At 41.6% G+C, this 16,543-nt stretch overlaps 1 protein-coding gene across 3 annotated transcripts in view; it reads left to right on the plus strand.

Moving 5' to 3' along the window:
* C23H6orf89 (chromosome 23 C6orf89 homolog) overlaps positions 1-16,543 on the plus strand; it is a 40,934-nt gene that overhangs the window by 1,098 nt on the left and 23,293 nt on the right. Inside the window, exons 2-4 of one of the 3 annotated variants that reach the window (XM_027525200.1) lie at positions 10,139-10,441; positions 10,944-11,151; positions 11,613-11,826. In XM_027525200.1, the coding sequence (XP_027381001.1) occupies positions 10,963-11,151; positions 11,613-11,826 (403 nt within the window). In that variant the 5' untranslated portion in view covers positions 10,139-10,441; positions 10,944-10,962. The remainder of the gene's footprint in view (positions 1-10,138; positions 10,442-10,943; positions 11,152-11,612; positions 11,827-16,543) is intronic. The other 2 variants (XM_027525201.1, XM_027525202.1) reach the window with 2 other exon arrangements.

Raw genomic sequence — 16,543 nt, forward strand, 5'->3', positions numbered from 1 at the left:
TGGACATCTCTCCCTTAATAAATTTGCTTGTTTGAGTTATGACAGTTTCCCTTTAAGGAAGGACATGTTTTAACCTAAATTTAGCTTTGCTACATTGAAGTTTTGACTGAAGTTCACATCCACCAATTCGAATACCACAGGCCCTGTTTGCCCTTTCTGCTACAGACCAAAACAGTTTTCAAGACTCAGTTCAAATCCCTGTTCTTCCACAGCTACTTAAAGCTCCACACACACAAAAAATCCAAGTGTGAAGTTCCTATCTTGTTCACCTAAACTCTCATTAGGCTGATGTATTTTTAAAAAATGAGAAGTAAAATAACCATTAGTTTGTGAACAAAATGATTACTTTAGGTGTTTTCTATAAATTGTTCAACAGGCAGTGATAAGGTTCCATATCTCTGAGGTAAATTTCCATGTCTGTTATTAGTTTGTGTTGTTATTTTCTCCAAAAAATCTGCTTTCAAGAAACAGTTTTGTGGCAAGGAGACAAGGAATAGATGTAATACAGGGTAATAGGGTTGTGTTTAAGGTTCAAAGGGCAGAAATGAAGGGCTAAGATTCAAAGGGCAGAAATAGTGTTCACTCATTGGACAAAGCACAGGGGGATAGTTTTTGTAAACAGAAAATTACATGTACAGAAGCAGAAAGGTGTGAAATAGTATGGCAGCAAAGAATGTGAGGAAAGAATGGGAAACGAGACTGAACAGATAGGCAGTAACCAGTGGGTCATGCTAAGTAATTTGGACTTCATCTTATTGTAATTATTATGTATTTAATTTGGGTAATAAGACAAATGTTTTAGATATATCACCTTGTAATTGCTTACAACATGGTTGGAAAGACACAATTATCCTTATTTTATAGATAAAAACTCTGAGGCTTTAGAGAGGTTAAGACAGTGTCTCATGGCCACACAATAGATGGAGAATCTAGTATTTGAATTCAGCTTTTTCTGACTCCAGTGCTGGTATTCTTAACCACCATGCTAAATTATTCCCTAGCCGGGCGTGGGAAGTCAAGGAAAGTGCTAAAGTGCTTTAAATAGATGAGCAATGTAAGCCAGTTTGTGTTTTAGAAAAATAATTTGTAGAGACTGGCTCAGAAAGGAGAAAAGGGGTTGGAACTATAGAAATTAAAATATCTTTGTGATGGTCTATGGGAGGGATGTTGAGGGCCTTGACTGCCACTAATGTAGAGCTAAAGAGGAGGTGATGAATGTGAGAGCTATACAGGATATAAAATTGAGGATTTGGTGATTGGTTCATCGGTGGGGATGAGGAAGCAGGAGGAGAGATTTTAAATTTGGAAAACTGATGTTTCCATTATTTGAGAAAAGGAATATAGTAGGATAAACAGTTTGCAGGGGAAAAATAATAAGTCAGGTATGGACACATAACACGTAGGAGACTATAAGAAATTTGGGCCAGGATGTCTGGTAGCTGATTAGATGGATGGGTCTTGAGTTTTGGAGAGCTCTAGATTGGAGAAGTGGAGAAGGCAATGGCGCCCAACTCCAGTACTCTTGCCTGTAAAATCCCATGGACAGGAGAGCCTGGTGGGCTGCAGTCCATGGGGTCGCGAAGAGTCGGACGCGACTGAGCAACTTCACTTTCACTTTTCACTCTCATGCATTGGAGAAGGAGATGGCAGCCCACTCCAATGTTCTTGCCTGGAAAATCCCAGGGACAGGGGAGCCTGGTGGGCTGCTGTCTATGGGGTCGCACAGAGTTGGACATGACTGAAGCAACTTAGCAGCAGCAGATTGGTGAAGAGATTTAGGAATCACTAAAGCTGGTGGCTAAAGCCATGGAGGGAATGAGACAGTCAAGGACATCCGTGATGAATGCCAACATTCCGAGAGAATGAGAACAAGAGAATTATGCCAAGATTTGAGGGCACTTGAGGGAGATAATGGATAGGAATGGCAGCTGCTGCAAAGAGATAACTGAAAAAGTGTCCTTTGGACTTGGCATGTGAAGAAAGCCTTTGGTGACCTTAGTGAAAGCAGTATCGGTGGTGTGAGGGGAAAAGAAACAAATGCAGACCTGAGAAACGAGAAGGAAGTGAAACTTTTTGTTTGTTTGAGAGCTTAACTTTGAAAAGAGGAAGAGTATAAGCTCTGGAAATCTAGAGAGGAAGAATTTTTTTTTTTTTAAACCATAGAAACTAGAAAAAGTGAGGCGAGGTTTAAAAATCTGGGGGTTCCTGCTTCAAATATGTCAGTGTCATAAAAGGCCAGAAAAAACACCAGCATCTGTTGTAGATTTAAATAGACCAACGAGACATAACAGCTAACTGTGATATGTGATCATTGGTTGGTGCCTAGATTTCTACAAAGCTGTATGGCCTTTCTTTCCTTTCTTTTTTTTTTTTTTTTGAAAGCTTGACCATGGACTAGATATTAAATAATGTTAGAGAATTATTAATTTTAATAGGTATGACAATGATGCTGATGGTTATGTAGAATAATACTTTTATTTTCAGGAGGTACATGTTGAAACATTTAGAAGTGATTTCATGATGTGTTACATTAATAAGTTTCAAATGGTTCTGGTAAAAAAAAAAAAAAGACCGTTGGACAGAAAGTAAATATAGCCAAATGTTTGTTAACAATTGGTGAATCTAAGTTAAGGATATACAAACATTCTTTGTACTACTACAGTTTTTCTAGAGGCTTGAAATTTTTCAAAATAAAAAATTGAGAGAACAACAGTATATTTTCAGAGAGCAAAGAAAACACTAGACTCTTCAAGTCACAATGAGCAGAAATGTCCAGAAAGAGGAACGTTGATGATAAGAGTACAAAAAAGTGGAATTCCCTTAATTGTAAATTTAAAGCAGTTATTACAGTTTTAAATTGCTCCTCTTTTAAATTATATCATTTTAATGTGTTATCATTTATCTTTCCTTTAAACGTGGAATTTGGTTTTTATTACAATTCAATGATAACCTTTTTTTCTGGTTTAATGAAACACGTCTTCAATCAATGAGAATCATTGGAAAAAATAGAATGGAATATATTCATAACACTGAAGAATGGATTATCATACTACATAGCTAGCATAATACTAAAGAACCTAGTATGTGGAAAAAGAAAATTTATTGTTAGGTACTCTGTATGTTCCTACCGTAGTTGAAGATTGGGAAATATTTAGATGGGCTTTTGAAACTTTCTTTCTGAATACAGCTTTTGTGTTTTAACTAGATGAGTCAGTATTGCATCTTAGAGTTGCCTAGATGGTATAGCTGTTTATTTGGGGAAACAGCTTTGGATTTGACATCCAGAGTGATGTTGTATCAGTGTTCAGAACATATTTATATCAATAGAGAAATTCTGTTTTAAACAGTATAAAGGAGAAATGTACATTTTGTCTGACCTCTTATCCTGTCTTCTGCTTTAACCGTCTTTATTGGTGAGTTCTGTCGGAGTCATTCTACCAGCTATGGCTCTGTCCTGTGTTTTCCTATACTGAGACTCAGAAGGAATTGTGGAGACCATCCCTTCAGAGTTGTCAGTTGCCTCCTTCTATTCCTTAAGTAATCCTTCAGATATTAACAGCCCCCTGGCTTATCTCCCCCAGGCCTCTCTTGAAAGCAGGATTTCTTAACCTCAGCACTCTTAGCGTTTTGAGCTCTCTGTCATGGGGAGTTGTCCTGTGCATCGTAAGAGGTTTAGTCTTTCTGCATTAGATGCTGTAGTGCCCCCTACAGCTTTTGTTTGTGTGTGTTGATGTATAGCTTTATTTGGAGAAAAATGTATCATTCACAGTCTATTGCCAAGTGCACTAATGTGTGTCCACCCCACCGAAGATGATAATCTGTTACGTAAGAAATTGTTTTGTTCAAGATCAGAAGTAAATACAAGCCTAGGAGATTTGCTGTGAGACATGAGTTGTGACTATGAGAGAAAGTAGAAATTCCAGGTTTTCCTTTCTGTTCCCTTTGGTTTCCCTCTTCTTGGGACTTTGAAGTTGGCACGGAGAAGAAAAAAATCATTGGGAAACGTTGAGTACCCCTCCAGTTTTGACAGTCGAAAAGGTCTCCAGACATCCCCTGGGGAGCAGAATCACCTGCTTGAGAAGTACTGTTCCACAGCAGTGTCTCCTGATTGGGGGTGTGCCTGTGATCAGCAGGAAAGAGGTTTGAAAACTTCCACACCTGGGTCCCACTCCCAGGCTTCTGGCATTTCGGTGTATAAAGGGTGTTGCATGATACCTTGATTTTTATAACTCTGTAGGTCATTCTGCCTATGCCCTTGCAGGTATAAGCCACTGTTAAGAGTCGAGCTCACTCATCGAAACTTCTCTCTGTGGCAAAGCTCATTTCTGCCAGAGTTGGACCTTCTTACTAGAGAGAAAGGGATTGCCATCAAGCTTCAGCTGATTTCACTTAGTCTAGATGAATATACTTGATGCTTAACCCTGACTTTGTGTTTGTTTGTTTTTTAAGGGGCAAGTTCTTTGTTTTTGTTTTTTTAATACAAACCCTTGTGTTGAGGGTTGACTTTCAACAGATCCTAGCAAGGGAGCTGCTCTGCTAGTTTGACCTAAAGGACAAGATTTTTTGTTGTGGTTGTTTAATTAACATCATATCCACTAGATGCAAGTAGTACCCCTGAAGTGTGACAATCACAAATGTCTCCACACTTTATACATAACCCTGGGGGAACGGGGAGGAGAGTTGCCCCTAGTTGAGAACCACTGATTTTAGCAAAGACAAAAAGAAGGCTTATTACCAAGACCCGCCATGTGCTCGTAGAAACTTCATTAAATTATTAGTAACTATCCTTCTGGTATCTCGGGAAATGGCATCAGAATCTCAGGGAAGAAGGATATACAGCTTGCGAGAAGTGTGTGTATTCAGTATCATATTACCATTTTGTACTTCCAGAAATAGTCATATACCCCTAGAATTTTAGAGCTAGATCAGATCAGATCAGTCACTCAGTCGTGTCCGACTCTTTGCGACCCCATGAATCGAAGCACGCCAGGCCTCCCTGTCCATCACCAACTCCCGGAGTTCACTCAGACTCAGGTCCATCCAGTCAGTGATGCCATCCAGCCCTCTCATCCTCTGTCGTCCCCTTCTCCTCCTGCCCCCAATCCCTCCCAGCATCAGAGTCTTTTCCAGTGAGTCAACTCTTGGCATGAGGTGGCCAAAGTACTGGAGTTTCAGCTTTAGCATCATTCCTTCCAAAGAACACCCAGGGCTGATCTCCTTCAGAATGGACTGGTTGGATCTCCTTGCAGTCCAAGGGACTCTCAAGAGTCTTCTCCAACACCACAGTTCAAAAGCATCAATTCTTCGGCGCTCAGCCTTCTTCACAGTCCAACTCTCACATCCATACATGACCACTGGAAAAACCATAGCCTTGACTAGCCGGACCTTTGTTGGCAGAGTAATGTCTCTGCTTTTGAATATGCTATCTAGGTTGGTCATAACTTTCCTTCCAAGGAGTAAGCGTCTTTTAATTTCATGGCTGCAGTCACAATCTGTAGTGATTTTGGAGCCCAGAAAAACAAAGTCTGACACTGTTTCCACTGTTTCCCCATCTATTTCCCATGAAATGGTGGGACCGGATGCCATGATCTTTGTTTTTTGAATGTTGAGCTTTAAGCCAATTTTTTCACTCTCCTCTTTCACTTTCATCAAGAGGCTTTTGAGTTCCTCTTCACTTTCTGCCATAAGGGTGGTGTCATCTGCATATCTGAGGTTATTGATATTTCTCCCGGCAATCTTGATTCCAGCTTGTGTTTCTTCCAGTCCAGCGTTTCTCATGATGTACTCTGCATAGAAGTTAAATAAACAGGGTGACAATATACAGCCTTGATGAACTCCTTTTCCTATTTGGAACCAGTCTGTTGTTCCATGTCCAGTTCTAACTGTTGCTTCCTGACCTGCATACAAATTTCTCAAGAGGTAGATCAGGTGGTCTGGTATTCCCATCTCTTTCAGAATTGTCCACAGTTTATTGTGATCCACACAGACAAAGGCCTTGGCATAGTCAATAAGCAGAAATAGATGTTTTTCTGGAACTCTATTGCTTTTTCCATGATCCAGCGGATGTTGGCAATTTGATCTCTGGTTCCTCTGCCTTTTCTAAAACCAGCTTGAACATCAGGAAGTTCACGGTTCACATATTGCTGAAGCCTGGCTTGGAGAATTTTGAGCATTACTTTACTAGTGTGTGAGATGGGTGCAATTGTGCGGTAGTTTGAGCATTCTTTGGCATTGCCTTTCTTTGGGATTGGAATGAAAACTGACCTTTTCCAGTCCTGTGGCCACTGCTGAGTTTTCCAAATTTGCTGGCATATTGAGTGCAGCGGAAACTTTAAAAACATTCTGGTTCAATCCTCATGCTTTTTGGATGAGGAAATAGGCCAAGTGACTTAGCCAAATCATAGCAGTGAGTATAGTAAATGCTACAACAGTGATAAGTTCAAATTCTATAAATACACATTTAAAATATCTTTATTGAGATATAATTTATGTATGCCATGAAACTCACCTATTTAAGATGTACACTTCAATGGGATTTTTTTATTCACAGAGTTGCGCAACAATCACAATTTGTTTTGAACATTTTTGTCACTCCGGGAAATAGCTTTGTATCTCTTAACAGTCACTCCCCATTCCTCCCCACCCCCTCCCCTAGGCAACCCCTAATATTTTCTGTCTCTGTTTTGCCCGTCCTTGACTTTTCATATAAATTCAGTCATGTAATTATCTTCTTTCACTTGGCATAATGTTTTCAAGGTTCATCCATGTTGTAGCTGCTGCTGCTGCTGCTAAGTTGCTTCAGTCGTGTCCGACCCTGTGTGACCCCATAGATGGCAGCCCACCAGGTTCCTCTGTCCCTGGGATTCTCCAGGCAAAAATACTGGAATGGGTTGCTATTTCCATCTCCAGTGCATGAAAGTGAAAAGTGAAAGTGAAGTCACTCTGTCGTGTCCGACTCTTCGTGACCCATGGACTGTAGCCTACCAGGCTCCTCCGACCATGGGATTTTCCAGGCAAGAGTACTGGAGTGGCGTGCCATTGCCTTCTCCAGTCATGTTGTAGTATGTGTCAATGTTGTATTCCTTTTTATTGTCCAGTAATATTCCATTTTGTGGATATTATTGATGTATGAATATTATTGAAATCCATTTTGTTATCCTTTCTTGGATATTTGGATTGCTTTCATTTTTGAGCTCTTATGAATACTGTGACTTAAACAAGTTTTCGTGTGGATATTTGTTTTAAATTATCATGGGTACATACTTACAAGTGGAGTTGCTGGCTCCTGTGGTAGCTCTGTATTTGAGTTTCTGAGGAACTGCCAGACTTTTCCAAAGCTGCTGCGTCATTTTACGTTCCCACTCGCAGTGTACAAGAGTCCCACTGCCAGCACTTGTTACTCTCTGACTTTTTGATTATAGCCATCCCAGTGGGTGAGAGGTGCATTTCTCTGGGGTTTTGATTTACACTTCCTTGAATACCAGACCACCTGACCTGCCTCTTGAGAAACCTGTATGCAGGTCAGGAAGCAACAGTTAGAACTGGACATGGAACAACAGACTGGTTCCAAATAGGAAAAGGAGTACGTCAAGGCTGTATATTATCACACTGCTTGTTTAACTTATAAGAGTACATCATGAGAAACACTGGACTGGAAGAAACACAAGCTGGAATCAAGATTGCTGGGAGAAATGTCAATAACCTCAGATACGCAGATGACACCACCCTTATGGCAGAAAGTGAAGAGGAACTCAAAAGCCTCTTGATGAAAGTGAAAGTGGAGAGTGAAAAAGTTGGCTTAAAGCTCAACATTCAGAAAACAAAGATCATGGCATCCGGTCCCATCACTTCATGGGAAATGGATGGGGAAACAGTGTCAGACTTTATTTTTTTGGGCTCCAAAATCACTACAGATGGTGACTGCAGCCATGAAATTAAAAGACGCTTACTCCTTGGAAGGAAAGTTATGACCAACCTAGATAGCATACTGAAAAGCAGAGACATTACTTTGCCAACAAAGGTCCGGCTAGTCAAGGCTGTGGTTTTTCCTGTGGTCATGTATGGATGTGACAGTTGGACTGTGAAGAAAGCTGAGCGCCGAAGAATTGATGCTTTTGAACTGTGGTGTTGGAGAAGACTCTTGAGAGTCCCCTGGACTGCAAGGAGATCCAACCAGTCCATTCTGAAGGAGATCAGCCCTGGGATTTCTTTGGAAGGAATGATGCTAAAGCTGAAACTCCAGTACTTTGGCCACCTCATGCCAAGAGTTGACTCACTGGAAAAGACTCTGATGCTGGGAGGGATTGGGGGCAGGAGGAGAAGGGGACGACAGAGGATGAGAGGGCTGGATGGCATCACTGACTGGATGGACCTGAGTCTGAGTGAACTCCGGGAGTTGGTGATGGACAGGGAGGCCTGGCGTGCTTCGATTCATGGGGTCGTGAAGAGTCGGACACGACTGAGCGACTGAACTTAACTGAACTGATGGCTAATGAGGTTAAACATCTTTTCATGAGTTTCTTGGCCATGTGTATATCCTCTGTGGAGAAATATCTATTTAGATATTTTGCCCATTTTTAGTTGGGTATTTATCTTTTTATAATTGAGTTCTAAGAATTCTTTATGAACTCTGACTCTTAGTCCCTTATCAGATATATAATTTGCAAATAACATCACCCTCCCCCATTCTGTAGGTTGTCATTTTACTTTCTCGATGGTATCATTGGCAGCACAAAAGTTGTTAATTTTGATGTAGTCCAATTTAATTTTCTTTAGCTATTTGTGCTTTTGGTATCCTATCTAAGAAGCCATTGCCTACTCCAGTGTTACAAAGATCCCCCTTTGTTTTCTAGTTTTGGGTCTTCTATCCATTCTGAATTAATTTTTATCTGTAGTGTAAGGAAGTGTCCAACTTCATTCTTTTGCATGTGGATATATAGTTGTTCCAACACCATTTGTTGAAAATATCCATTTTATTTTCTGTTATTTTTTTTTTGGCCATGCCGTACAGATTATGGAATATTAGTTTCCCTACCAGGGATTGAACCCCTGCCCCCAGCAGCAAAGGAGCCAAGCCCTAACCACTGGACTACCACGGAATTCCCGAAAATACACAATAGACTTTCATCACCCTTTTACCTGAATCTTAAAATGAAGCCCTATGTGGTCTTTAAAAAACTCTTTGAGCAACGGCAGAGAGTTTGGAGAAAGATTGTGTCCCCTAAAATGTGTGGGGGACCCCTCCAGTCCTCAGAATCTAGGTTACCTGTTTGTTAACCCACTGTTCGAAGTCTGACTCTGATTTGGTCAGCCTTGGGTTGGGGCCCAGGTATGAGCATTCCTGAAAGCTCTCTAGGTGATCCTGCCGTGCAGGCAGTTGAGGACTAGGGCACTGTTCGAGGAGGAGCTGTACCGGGGTGTGTGCTGGCCTGTGGAGCGCAGGCCGCTGCCTCTGTGGAGCTTCCTGACTCTTCTGCTCTACAGAGGGCAGCATCTCCTCACGGAAGGGATAGAGTTGTTCCATGTTAGTGCTTCTCCATGTTAGAAACACCTTAGGGATGAAGTCTGTGAAATAAGAGGACCCTGTGCGTTATGAAAACAACAACAGCAAAACTCCCAACCAACAGAAGACAGCGTGGATCCCAAGGGCTGTTTCTCCTCCTACGAAAAAGTGAAAGTGAAGTCTGACTCTTTGTGACCCCATGGACTGTAGCCTACCGGGCTCCTCCGTCCATGAGATTTTCCAGGCAAGGGTACTGGAGTGCGTTGCCATTTCCTTCTCCAGGGGATCTTCCCCACCCAGGAATCAAACCCAGGCCTCCCGCATCGTAGGCAGATGCTTTACCGTCTGAGCCACCAGGAAAGTTTTTTCCTCCTATAAATGAAGAAGAACACTGTTCCGTAGCCCAAGTGCTTTTTAAAGAGAAGTGCTTTATTTTGTTTTACAAGTGATCCAGGGAGAATTCTATATTGCCTTTACTTTTTGCCTTTTATTGTATGGCCATTGTGAAACGGCCTGGCTTTAAAATAAGTGTGAGAACACAAATTGAATTTTAAAATGAGTTATATAGATCTTAGGTTTTTAAAACATGTAAAATACAAACGAAATGCCCTTTGTTGTCTAAAATTCTATTTGCAGAAAAGCATGAGGACTGCAGCCTGCCAAGTGTGAAGCGCTCCCATGCCGTGGTTTTGTGTTGTCTGAAATGCTTGCTCAGCCAGGAACGAAGCATATCAGCAGGTTCCTCAGTAAATCTTGCCTTCAGTGATCAGTTCCTCCTCTCATGTTGCTAAAAGGTTCATTTGATGTGAAAGGAAGGAAGTAATTGATCAATAACACTTTCTGTAGTCTATTTCTTTTTATTTTAGTAAATTACCTGTAGCAGATCTCCTGTGATTGGTTTCAGAAATCTTTTGGGAGACTTCCCAGGTGGTCCAGTAGGTAAGACTCCTCGCTCCCAATGCAGGGGGCCCAGGTTTGATCCCTGGTCAGGGAACTAGATCCCACATGCCTCAACTAACAGATCCCTCATGCCACGACATAGATCCCAAGTGTCACAACTAAGACCCAACACAGACAAATATTTATTTAAAAAAAAATCATTTTGGACAGGCACTAGCATTTCAGAGTCCCATTAAGGATTTGTTTTTGTGCTCTGAACTGGTATTCCTCAAAGTGTTTGGGAACCAATGCTGGTCTGTAAACCATTTTTGTTACTAGCCCACAATTAAGAAACACTTAAAAATTTGTACCACATCTTGACATTATCTCGACATATTCATTATGTTTTACAAAAGAATTGGTCAGCAGTGGATTGGGAAAAACACAGAACTGGTCCCTCCCCACAGGTAGCCGAGAAGTACTGTTCTAAAGGATGTAACTTTGAGAAGGAAGTACTTTAAAGAAACCATCTTTTTACATTTATTTTCTCTCTGTCTCTCAGAGACTCTGCATTGGAAGACATGGATCTTGCCGCTAATGAGCTCAGCATTTATGACAAACTCTCAGAGACTGTTGATTTGGTAAGACAGACGGGCCATCAGTGTGGCATGTCAGAGAAGGCAATTGAAAAATTTATCAGACAGCTGCTGGAGAAGAATGAACCTCAGAGGGGGCCACCCCAATATCCACTCCTTCTAGCTATGTACAAGGTAAAAACTTGGAAATAGCTTAGACAGAGCACAGACCCATCAACATTCTCCCCAGATATTACTGCTGACTGATTCCACCACTGAACCTTGGTTTTTTCTATGAGTCAATTGGCCTTTACTCTTTGTTACCATATATGATTAGGAAACTTGACTCTTCTGTTAAATGTTGTAGGTGAAAGCTGTGTACTTATGGATAGCTGTATTTGCATGTATTTTTAAATGGTGAACATGGCCCTTGATCCATGTGATACAAACTTGGTGAGCCTTGCAGTTGTCACAGTTGTCAAGCTTTAAATCCTTTCAGAAGTGAATTTCAATGGCTTGTTTATGAAAATGGATTAGTTCTTAAAACACATTGGACATAGTAGAAGATGCCTTTTGTTTTGTTTTTTTTCCCCTTGGCATTAAAGTATTTCATTTGCTGGGACTATTATTAATCCATTTCCTGTCTTTCCTTGTAGGTCTTCATAACCCTGGGATTAATCTTGCTCACTGCCTACTTTGTGGTTCAACCTTTCAGCCCATTAGCACCTGAACCAGTGCTTTCCGGAGCTTACACCTGGCGCTCACTCATCCATCACATCCGGCTGATGTCTTTGCCCATTACCAAGAAGTATATGCCAGAAAATAAGGGAGTTCCTCTGCGTGGGGGCAAGGAAGACAGACCCTTTCCAGGTAGAGCACTATATTCACTACTTATTAGATACAGCTTTCTTGCAGTATGTCATGAGAAAGAAGGTCACATTTATTGACATCTAATGAGAGACACTTTGCTGTGTTGTCTCATTTAATTCCATCCTCAGTAAAACTCTGTGAATGGGTTTTATTACCCCATTTTGCAGATTGAGAAACTGAGGCTCCGAGGATGAAGAAACTTGTCAGAGAAACACATCTGGTGTCGTCAAATTCAAGCCCCCTGATTCTTAAACACACATGTTGGGGATGAGAGTTTTTCCTCATAGGAAGGATTTGAGTGTATCTTTACCATTTTCCCTCCTATGGTCCCTATCCATAATAGATATTTTAATAAGTAGCTATCGCTTTATTGAAAGCATCTGAGTCCAACCCCTTAATAGTCCTTAGCCTGTTGGGCTAGGTTTTTGTCTAGGTGTATCCCTCTCTTTCAGTTGAATCTTTTCTGTTTCATGATTCACTTACATAGTGCTCATAAGTATACAACTTTGCCAATAAGTTGAATTTAATAAACACTTTAGTAACAATGCAGTGGTAGCACAGGAATTCCTGGTCAGATAGACCATTTGAGGAGTTGCTTTTTTGAAAATAGTGTAATGCAGTAAGACTTGATATTTACTTTTTGAGAAAGAATAGAGGGATATTATTTGGGGATTTTATTTTAGTCATCTATTATTTTATCTGTTTATCTTATTCGCCTGTGTGAAGGAATATGTACATTAACACCACAAATGGATTATAGAACTTTTTGTATAACCATGTTCTGAAACCTTAGGCTTCAAAATAACTGTTGAAGAAGTATGTCTTCTCTTCAATGTTGTTTTCCAAAAAAAAAAGTTAGTAGTTGAAACCAAGCTTTATAATCATAGTGCTACTCTTTAAGCCAAGACCTAATCAGTCATAAAAATCATCACTTGGTTTGGGTCTCCTTTGAAAGCTATTTTTGTACACTTGGGGAAATCCTTAAGAGGTTTCCAGAATTATATCAAAATCAGAGGAAGGGAACATTGTAAAACAAAAACCCCACCTCATAAGTCTTTTTTTTTTTTTTAATCAACTCATATATTTAGACTTTTAAATTCCAGATTTAACTTTCTAATGTTTATTGGGAAGGTTATTTTTGAAATGTCATCAACAGAGCTCCAACTGTTTATCAGGGAGGTCCAGAGCACGTGGGGAAAAAGCCAGAGAAACTGGTCAGTGAGGCCAGCCTGCCCTGCTTCCTCGGATGCACCGGCCCCTGTCCTGTCTTCCCCTCCCAGCCTCCCAAAGCTCCTCGTCTGCTCTGTGGCACGTGGGAGGAAGTCCGCAGTGTTTAGGACCAGGTTCACGGCATTTACTTTCTTTCTCTCCATGTTATAAACTACATCTCCACAGACTCTTGAGTTAAGAAAACATAGTCAGTGGACAGTGATTGCTCATTCTGTGTATCAGAGTTTAAAAATTCAAGAAACATCAGTGTCTTGTCAACAAGCCAGGTTCAACAAGCCAGGTTGTTTGGCCACTCCAAATGAATATTTTGCCTTGCATATTAAAATAAAATGAGTCCTTAGAGTGCACTTGTAAAGAGAGAGCATTGGAAGGGTGTGGTTTTAGGTCTTTAATGTTGTTGATTCTACTACAAAGCTGCTTTTACTTGTAAACAGAGATTTGTTACCCTATTTTCCTATGTCTCATAATTCTGGGAAGCTGTAGACATGTAACAGCATTTTGCATAGCATTTGGAGGGAAGCTTAAGAATGCATAATGAAATAAGGGGTGAATGGAAACATGTTGGGGAGAATTAGATAACAGAAGTGCAGGGACTTCTCCGGTGGGTCCAGTGGTTAAGACTCAAAGCTTCCATTGTAAAGGACATGGGTTTGATCCCTGATCAGGGAACTAAGATCCCACATCCTGGGAGGCCAAAAAAAAAAAGAAATGCAAACTGCTGGTCCTGGAAGAGGGCCAGAAAAGCAAAACACATAAATTATCGTTCCTGTTGTCATGTACCAGAAAGCAGCGGCCTTTCAGTTAGGACTACTTAGCAGTACCTTCAAAGTCAGTGTAGAAGGAGAATGTAAAGTGAGCGTGGCTCCCCAGCAGAAAGCCCTTCAGCGTGCTGTTTCCCTAAGGGCTGCCTGGTGCCCCCAGCGACCATCTGACGCTCCTTGCAGGGGCAGCGGCGACTCCAGACGCGCCACACCGGTGCTGTTAGGTCTCCTCCCGACCGCCGGTGGCTTTCCCTCTTGACTCTGCCCAGGGAACAAACGCAACAGAAGTGGGGTTTTGTTTTCCTAGGTTTCAGCCTTGGGTAGGAAACCCTGCCCCTGAATCCTCTTCATAGGGTGAATGAGGTGACTCTGGTGAGTCATGTAGACACCCCACTCTGTAGCAGAAAATAACTAAGCTGACTTACTTAGTACTTGCCAGTTGCCAGGCCCTGTTCAAAGGGCTTTCCATGTGGTGGCTCACTTGATCTTTACAATATTCCCAGGCAGCAGGTTCTGGTTTTATGTCTGTTTTACAGAAGACACTGAAATACAGTGAGATTAGGTCACTTGCCTGAGAATCCAAGGCTGGTAAGTCATGGAACCATGGCAGGCAGATTCTTTACCGGATTCTTTACCACTGAGCCACCAGGGAAACCTTGACTTACTATTTGACTTAACCTTTTCTCTCTCTTTTTTGAAAAACACTGATTGATTGATTCTGTTTGGCTGTGCCAGGCCTTTGTTGCAGCACACAGGCTCTTTAGTTGCAGCGTGTGGGTTCTGCTTCCTGACCAGGGATCAAGCCCTGGCCCGCTGCATTGGGAGCTCTGAGTCTTAGCCACTGGGCCACCAGAGAGTCCCAGTCCTTTCTCTTATTAAACTATAGTTTTCCCTTCACATTTACATTTTTAGTTCTTACCCACTCTCCCACCCCCATCTCCCACCTTCTACCTTTATATCCATTTTGACCCTGCCGTCTGTCCTCTTGGATTTTATCCTTCCCTAAAATCATTGTCTTAGAGCTCAAAAGGAACGTTAGAGTTGATCTGGTACATACTCCTGTTTTTTTTTGTTTTTTTTTTTTAACTTTTTATTTTGTATTGGCGTGTATCCAGTTAACAGTGTTGAGATTGTTCAGGTGAACAGCAGAGGAACTCAGCCATACATGTACGTGAGTCCATTCTCCCCCACACTCCCCTCCCATCCAGTCTGCTACATAACATTGAGCAGAATTCCATGTGCTATACAGTAAGTCCTTGGGAATTTTCCATTTCAAGTACAGCGGTGTGTACATGTCCATCCCAAATTCTCGATCTCTACCTTGGAATCTTGCCCTCTGTCAACCATAAGTTTGTTCTGTAAATCTGTGTCTGTTTCCGTTTTGTAAATAAGATTATTTGTATCATTTCGATTTAGATTCCCCATATAAGGGTATCATACAGTTTTTCTCCTCCTCTGACTGACTGCACTCAGCGTGACGATTTCTAGGTCCATCCATGTTGCTGCAGATGACATTGTTTGATTCATTTTAATGGCTGAGTAATATTCCATTGTACATGTGTGCCTCATCTCTCTCCATTCCTTTCTTGATGGGCATTTAGGTTGCTTCCATGCCCCTGTTTTACGAAGAGGAAACACTGGCTGGAAGAGGTGGAATAGCTTGCTTACCCAGTCACACATGACAGACTAGCACTTGAACCTTAGTTTCTTAACTTGTGTCTGCCACTCGTTCCATCACATCACACTTACTGTCTGCTCCCTTTGCCCTCACACAAGCCAGGTTCCAGCCTGTTCAGTTCAGTTCAGTCGCTCAGTCGTGTCCAGCTCTTTGCGACCCCATGAACTGCAGCACACCAGGCCTCCCTGTCCATCACCAACTCCTGGAGTCCACCCAAACTCATGTCCATTGAGTCGGTAATACCATCTAATCATCTCATCCTCTGTCATCCCCTTCTCCTCCTGCCCTCAGTCTTTCCCAGCATCAGGGTCTTTTCAAATGAGTCAGCTCTTCACATCAGGTGGCCAAAATACTGGGGTTTCAGCTTCAACATCAGTCCTTCCAAAGAACACCCAGGGCTGATTTCCTTTAAGATGGACTGGTTGGATCTCCTTGCAGTCCAGAGGACTCTCAAGAGTCTTCTCCAACACCACAGTTCAAAAGCATCAATTCTTTGGCGCTCAGCTTTCTTTATAGTCCAACTCTCACATCCATACATGACTACTGGAAAAACCATAGCCTTGACTAGACTATTAGACTGAACTATTTTGTTTACTTTGGGCATTTCTGATTTTTAATTGTAACACTCATATATCCTGAGAAGGCCTGGGTCAGTTCCTCACATACAGTTAGAAGGTGCATCTCTGTATGTGTACTGCATAATTGGAAGGTTACGTATCCATGAGCTTTGAAGGGGTGGTTGATGTGGATCTCCCAGTATTAAGGAGTTTGCGGAATAGTAGATCGTTCATGACTCTAATCAGACTTAGAGTCCAGGCCAGTGCTCATACCTATTTATTTGCAAATAAAAGAGTAAAGTGACGACAGCTCCGTCCAGCACTTACAGCGTGTATACCAGGCACTGTGTCATGTACTGCACCCGGTGTTCCCCAGTCTTCACAGCAATCACGTAAGGCAGTTAACATTTTATGTTAATATTTCAGAGATGAGGGAGCTGATATGCAAGGGGGTTGACTGACTAAGCTGAAGTCTCACATCCAGAGACAAA

Source organism: Bos indicus x Bos taurus, chromosome 23 (genome assembly GCF_003369695.1).
Source record: "Bos indicus x Bos taurus breed Angus x Brahman F1 hybrid chromosome 23, Bos_hybrid_MaternalHap_v2.0, whole genome shotgun sequence".
NCBI lineage: Eukaryota > Metazoa > Chordata > Mammalia > Artiodactyla > Bovidae > Bos > Bos indicus x Bos taurus.